The 7,400-nt window shown below is 34.2% G+C and overlaps 2 protein-coding genes across 2 annotated transcripts; both read right to left on the minus strand.

The window, feature by feature from the left end:
- Positions 1-396: 396 nt before the first annotated feature.
- Positions 397-3,109, minus strand: LOC136801453 (acyl-coenzyme A thioesterase 1-like). Its single transcript, XM_067058122.1, has one exon. It carries the CDS (start codon positions 3,095-3,097, stop codon positions 1,763-1,765), a length of 1,335 nt encoding a protein of 444 aa, XP_066914223.1. The 5' UTR covers positions 3,098-3,109; the 3' UTR covers positions 397-1,762.
- A 2,278-nt stretch (positions 3,110-5,387) lies between these two features.
- Positions 5,388-6,937, minus strand: LOC136801642 (acyl-coenzyme A thioesterase 1-like). The gene has a single exon (XM_067058319.1). The coding sequence runs from the start codon at positions 6,872-6,874 to the stop codon at positions 5,585-5,587; it is 1,290 nt and encodes a 429-aa protein (XP_066914420.1). The 5' UTR covers positions 6,875-6,937; the 3' UTR covers positions 5,388-5,584.
- Between the last annotated feature and the right edge of the window lie 463 nt (positions 6,938-7,400).

Raw genomic sequence — 7,400 nt, forward strand, 5'->3', positions numbered from 1 at the left:
TTAAAATCAAATCAAGAAAAAGCTTCAGATGACTGAACACTTTAATAAAAAACATCCATTCTAAATGGATGCCTCCTTTATTCTTAACAATCGGTTTTCAAGAAAAATATAACTTTGTAAATATTTGAAAGATAACAAGTGATACTTTTATGGACCTACCTGGTTATGCATTTAACACATATATAATTGATATCTACGTGAGCATGAACGTTAAACAATCATTCAGAACACAAATAGTGACAATTTATTAAAATTAGTCGTTTGTTTCTTATAAAAAAAACGTTTAGAAACCAAAATTTCATGCTCTTGAAATATTCTTTCATATTCAAGACTTCGTGAGCATAAAAAGATATCTATCTCATCAAAAAATTGAGTAATTTGGCTAAGGACATTGATGTGTGCTTATTAATAGTGATTCTTATAGATAAAGATGCGTTTTTTGAGAAGTCGTTTTACAAAAATCTGCTTGAGCCATCTTTTACCTACTTTCATGCAAAAAATCAGAAAAAAACAACGATCCAATATTTCACAAAGTCCAAAAAACCCTTTTTCTAGCCGTTTTTTGGCCCAAATTTGCCCAAAAACATTTTTTTTCGAAAATCGGGCTCCGTCACATTCGAGGGTTTATAGTTATGCATCTTTGTGCAAAAAATCATAAAGAATGAAAGAGCCAATCTCGAGAAAAGCTAATACCTAAGTAATTGATAATGTGCTTATAAAAAAATGTAGAATTTGGCCAGTTTTTCTATAAAAACACGCCAAGCAACCAAAATTTCATGTCTAAAAACACATATGCTTCAAAAGTAAGCCCTCCTGAGCAAAAAAAACATCTATCTCATAAAAAAATTGAGTAATTTGACTAAGAACATTAATGTATGCTTATTAATAGTGATTCTTATAGATAAACATGCGTTTTTTGAGCCAACAAATTTTTTTTGCAAAAATCTCCCTGAGCCATCTTTTACCTATGATGGTACCCTACTTTCATGCAAAAAATCAGAAAAAATCAATGATCCAATTTTTCACAAAGTCCAAAAAACCCGCTTTTTAGCCGTTTTTTGGCCCAAATTTGCCCAAAAACATTTTTTCTCCTCGAAAATTGGGCTCCGTCACATTCGAGGGTTTATAGTTATGCATTTTTGTGCAAAAAGTCTTAAAGAATGAAAGAGCCAATCTCGAGAAAAGCTAATACCTAAGTAATTGATAATGTGCTTATAAAAAAATATCGAATTTGGCCAATTTTTCTATAAAAACACGCCAAGCAACCAAAATTTCATGTCTAAACACACATATGCTTCAAAAGTAAGCCCTCGTGAGCAAAAAAAACATCTATCTCATAAAAAAATTGAGTAATTTGACTAAGAACATTGATGTATGCTTATTAATAGTGATTCTTATAGATAAACATGCGTTTTTTAAGCCAAATAAATTTTTTCGCAAAAATCTGCTTGAGCCATCTTTTACCTATGATGGTACCCTACTTTCATGCAAAAGATCAGAAAAAATTAATGATCCAATTTTTCACAAAGTCTAAAAAACCCGTTTTTTAGCCGTTTTTTGGCCCAAATTTGCCCCCCAAATTTTTTTTTCGAAAATCGGGCTCCGTCACATTTTGGCCACCACCATTTTGCACCTTTGTACCAAAAATCAAATGATTCCTATGATTCAATCTCGAGAAAAGCTGGTAACGAACGGACGGACGGACAGAGGTGAATTTATAGGACCTCCACCCCACCGGGGTAGGTCCAAAAATTAACAATTCTTATAATTTACTTTTTGGTCTATCGCCGGCATTTCCAGTATTCAAAGAAGTATGAAAAAAGTTCAAAACATCATCCCATAAGACTACTTGATCTTTAGAAATCAAATTTTTATCTTCACCACCGTAAAATATTTTCAATTCTTTCGGTACCAATGGATGTCCGTCGAACAAACAAATCGGCAGGTACGGTAATTCAATCATATGTCCTAAATGTTCATATTTCTTGAATTGATAATTAGTTTTTCCGACTGCATCCATTTTTTCTTTTGCTAAATTCGCAAACTCCTCCATCCTCCAGCTTCGATCTTGCTCACCTAACACCATGAGAAAATCAGCTGACGAATCTTCAAATTTGTGTACGGAATAAAGATGTTCTCTCACGTTAGCAAAATAATTGAAAATATCAATAACACCTTCAGAACGCATTTCAACTCTAGATAAATCTGACGGAAGAGGTTCAATTCGGTGTTCTTTATATGTCGTTGGAGATTCCACGCAAGCTATAGAACCATTCATATTACAAACAGCTTTGATCTGTGGTAAATGCGCCATCATTGCATGCGCAATATCACCGCCCTTAGAAACGCCCAAAACGCCAACCCTCTCCACATCCACGGAGTCATGTTGTCGCAAAAATTCAACTGCTTCTTCGAAATATTCCATCCTGACTGGAGATTCGGTGTATGTTTTTGGTAAACCTTCGACTCCAAAGAAAGCCAGAGCTAAAGTAACAAAACCTTGATGAGCCAAGTATGAAGCAAAGTGTTCAAGAGTGTTTCCACGTTTAAACCCGCCGAATATAGTAATAATGGCTGGTGCGTTTGCGGCTCCTTTGGGTATAAACAAAGTCCCTTTAATATCTTTATCTTTAATAGGGATACGATCAACGCTATTGGATAGGTACCTCTCAATTGAAGATTCACAAAGTGGGGTAATATCCTCGAAGTTATTGATATGGTCACTGTAGACTTTAAAGGAGTATAGCAAATCTTGAAGACCATTATTAAACGCCGCCCTTGTGTACGACTTTCGTTGATATTCCATGGACCAAAACAACCCCATATCTTCAACTCCAGTATAAGTTCCACCAACAGATTCATTTGTTTTCAAATCAAAACAGCCATCTTTGTTTGTGTAAGTGTGTGCATAAGATTGAAAGTCGAATCCTTCTTCTGAACAAATTAATGTACTTTGTATTGTGATCGGGGAATCGGGATCGAATCCGTTTCCAGTGATGTCAATTTTCTTGGAAACATGAGAGACGGTCGGTGATAGATCGATCGTTGCGAATCTTGACATTGTTGTGCTTAAAAATCGTTTTATTATTCTGTGCATACTTTTTTATATACGCCTGAAAAAAAAACAGAGGTTAAAATTTTGATTGATTGCCGAGAAAAAGTTTTAGCTTAAGGTCTTGTTTCTAAATAAGAGCGATATCGTTTGCTTACTCATCAATATTAATTCGCAAGCTTTTTCACGTTTGATTGACACGGATGTGGAGCAAGATTGTTCAGAAAAAGGAAAAGAAAACATTTTTTGCTTATATCAGCATAATATAACAATGGGCAGACACTGTCCTGATATGAAATATGTGTCTGATATGAAACGGGAACAATTATGTAAAAATAAAACCTTTAAGATAAAAAGAAGACAAGAAGACCGTAAACAGGAACTTTGAAGGACTTTGAATTGAAAACTACTTCAACAAATAAGGAACAACTGAAAACTGATTTGATCATCGTGATGTTTTTGATCGTTGTTATGCGTAAAATGAGAAAAATTAGGACGACAAAAGTCAGAACGAAAAAAATCGGGAGTAAAATCATGCCCATTCGGAAGACTAAAGCTAAATCTATCCAGCTGGTTTATCTTCTTGGTTTTATATTTTGCGATAAATAAGTCAAATGGTCTTCTTAATTTTACAGATCCAGAGGAGTCCAGGCAAGTCACCCTTCTCTTAATAAAGTATCAACCGTGTCATTGTGACAAAACTAATTGTGCATATAAATAAATCAACAAATTTTTATTAAAATACATGTTTATTTTATTAGATCCCTGTTTATAAGAACGTTCGGGCAGTAATTTGGAAAAAAAATTGTAAGAACTAAGGGCCTGTGAGAATTGAAGAAATTAGCCACTCAAAATGATCTGAATACACTCTTCTCGAGATGCATAAATTTATTGTTGTCCTCGTTTTCAAATAGATTTCATTGCTATAAAATTGTTTACACCTCATGAGACATTTTGAATTTCAAGTACTTTTGTTTTAGAGTTAATGTTGCCTTTTGGGAATTTAAATTGGTTTAAATGTATAATTTCATAGCGATGAAATTTGTTTGAAAACGAGGACAACAATAAATTTATGCATCTCGAGAAGAGTGTATTCAAAAGAAACTTTCGTTATTGCGGCAATTCTCATACTTCCCAACTTCAAATTAGGGTAGATACGATGAGGGATAATTTTTAGAATCCATCAGGGGAAGTCTATTTATTTTTGTGAATTAATTTCAAGAAATCCAATAAGTAAATTTTAGGATCAATATGTTCAAGAAAGCGCATCCAAAGTTCCAATAAAAAGAGAAACGTATAGTTCATTAAAAAATTTAGAGAATAAATATACATGTTTTTTTCTATATGCTTAACGTTTATAAGCACATGCAGACTCAGTTTTTGGTACCCAACCAATGGAAGCCTGATAAAGGGGCGGACACTTGCTTATAAAAAAACATGTATTTTAATAAATTGGTACTCTCGGGTGCCTAATAAACGTACAGACCAAAATAAACGTACAGGGAGGGGGATGAAATTGGAATTAATAAACGTACAGGCTGAAATAGACGTACTGGCGAGAAATCAGAGCTAAAATAAATAAACGTACAGGCTAAAATAAACGTACAGGGAAAAATCTACCATTTTTTTAAAAGTTGAACATCCAGGTCGAAACGACTGACTTAAAGTATAAGGAATATCTCTTATAGAGCAATGACAAGTACTTAAATAATCTTTTATTACTGTAAGTAACAAATAAATTAATCGAGTCAATACTTTTTATCAGTTTTTAGAAGAGAAAGTATCTTGAACAAATTTTTTCCAGTAAGAATCGGGCAATATTGGGTCAAAATAAATAAACGTACAGGAGGGAATAAACGTACAGGCGGGAAAATTCTTCAAAATAAATAAACGTATAGGTCCTAATAAGGTGCGTACAGGCGGGAAATTTGACACGAAAAAAATAAACGTACATGTACGTTTATTAGGCACCCGAGAGTACTGGCCAAACAATTTAGAAACAAATATTTCTATACCCATGCTCCTTCCCTTCTGGAAACACATTTGTCTTAGGTATCGAGTTTCAATGGATACATTACCTGAACACATTCTCCTGCACTTATGAGAATCCTGGGGGAGGGGATTTACTTAGGCATAATGGGTGCCGGGTATGTGCGAGCCATAAGGGTCCCCTTTTTTACACGCTCGAAAGTCCCTCAAAACCAGCTCCCTCTTAAGGTCATATAAATTCTTGGAATTTAGTCTAAAATTTGAAATTTTTGGCTGAATTTTTTGGGGAATAGTCTCTCTAAGGGTGGAAGAAAACGTCAAATAATAAAGAAAATTCAAGATTCAGTCTCTGTAAGGGTCGATTTTCGAACTTCAGTCGGATATACCCGTCATCTCCGGGGACCAACGGATAGGAATTTTCTGTTGGTCCCAACACAATGAGCTTTAGTCTTTTAAAAATAAAATATAGGAATTATGAAATTATGTTAATTACGAAAATAAATATACAGATACCAAATTCAAGTTGAGTTATTTGCTTTCAATTTACAGTTTGCTTACTATCAGTTTTGTTTTTTCAATCATTCCAAAGGACTTGTTGAAATACTGTACTACATCCCTCCATACTTCAATATAATCATCAGACATTTTTCTTTTATCCTCGCCACCAAAAAAGACCATAGTCCCTGGTAAGGGTACTAGTGGATGTTTATCGTAAAGGCATATAGGAAGATAAGGCAGCTCGATTAAATGGCCCATATTTTCATATCTGATAATTTGATAGTTGGTTTTACCAACTTTGTCCATCTTCTCTTTTGCAAGTTGTGCATATCTTTCGGTTGGCCAATTGGCATCTCTCCCACTTACAATAACAAGGAGGTCTGCCTTTGATCTCTCAAGTTGATGTATGGAATCTGGATGATCAATGGGATCATTGACACAATCTAAAATGCTAGCTATATTATCATGAATGAACTTCAGGCTCGCAGGATCAGCTGGGATCATCTCTGTAACTTCACCTTTATAGATTGTTTGTGTGGCCATAGACGCTATACAACCATTCATGCAACACACAGCTTTGATTTGTGGTAAATGTGACATCATTGCGTAAGCGATATCACCGCCTTTTGAAGATCCTAAAACACCAATTTTCTCTGGATCCACAGAGTCATGTTGCCGTAGAAATTCAACTGCTTCTTCAAAATACTCGATTCGTATCGGTGTTTCTGTGTACGTTTTTGGTAAACCTTCAACTCCAAAGAAAGCCAGAGCTAATGTAACGAAGCCTTGGTGAGCCAAGTATGAAGCAAAATGCTCTTTCACGTTTTTCTTCTTATTACCACCAAACAAAGTGATAATGGCAGGGGCTTTTGTAGCACGCTCTGGCACAAAAAGAGTCCCTTTAAAATTGAAATTTTGTAAATTAATTCTTTCAATGTTGCGAGCTAAATATCGTGTAATCTGGGCTTTAGCAATTGAAGTCTTACCTTCAAACTTGTCAATGTGACCATTATAAAATCCAAAACAAAATGTTAAGTCTTGTAAACCGTTGACGAAAGTGGCTGTAGGAAACCCTTTCCCTTGTTTTTCCATTGACCAAAACAACCCCATATCTTCAATACCAGTATAAGTTCCACCAACAGATTCATTTGTTTTCAAATCAAAACAACCATCTTTGTTTGTGTAAATGTGTGCATAAGATTGAAAATCGAACCCTTCTTCTGGGCAAATTAATGTACTTTGTATTGTGAAAGGAGAATCGGGTTTGAATCCGTTTCCGATGATTTGTACTTTCTCAGAAGTGTGAGATATTGATGGTGAAACATCTATTTCCATTGTTATACTTTTTGACTTTTAATTACGTAACTGAAAGGAAAGAAATCGAGTTAATACTTGGATACCTGAATTCCATTCGCTCAAGATGTGCACTAATCTTTGTATGGCTTGCCATTTTTCAACGAATGCTTTGATTCTAACATATCATATACCGTTGAAAAGATAATTCAGAGCATTATAATTTTTAAGAAAAAATAATTCAAAAAATATTCAAAAAATGAAGATGTAAAATAGACTGGAAACTTAACTTCAGCTATAGTTATTTTTCCAATACAGTTCTTACATCGAAGGTTATAGCCTCTAGAGGGTAACTTGTAAGAGTCAAAATACCCTTTGTTGTTTTTTAAGGCCAATAAAGCCTTAAGCCAATGCAATTATTCTAAGTGGGAAATAATTGTATATCTGAAATCACTTCCCTGCTGAAATTAGTTGGCTGTAAAATACCCTGTACTAAAAATGTTTATAAAAAATTTTCTAGCTACAAAAAGTTTAAAATTTTTTTTTCTTCATCTTCATTTTTCTAAAT

The sequence above is a fragment of the Clytia hemisphaerica genome, unplaced genomic scaffold (assembly GCF_902728285.1).
Source record: "Clytia hemisphaerica strain Z4C2 unplaced genomic scaffold, Clytia hemisphaerica genome assembly, whole genome shotgun sequence".
NCBI lineage: Eukaryota > Metazoa > Cnidaria > Hydrozoa > Leptothecata > Clytiidae > Clytia > Clytia hemisphaerica.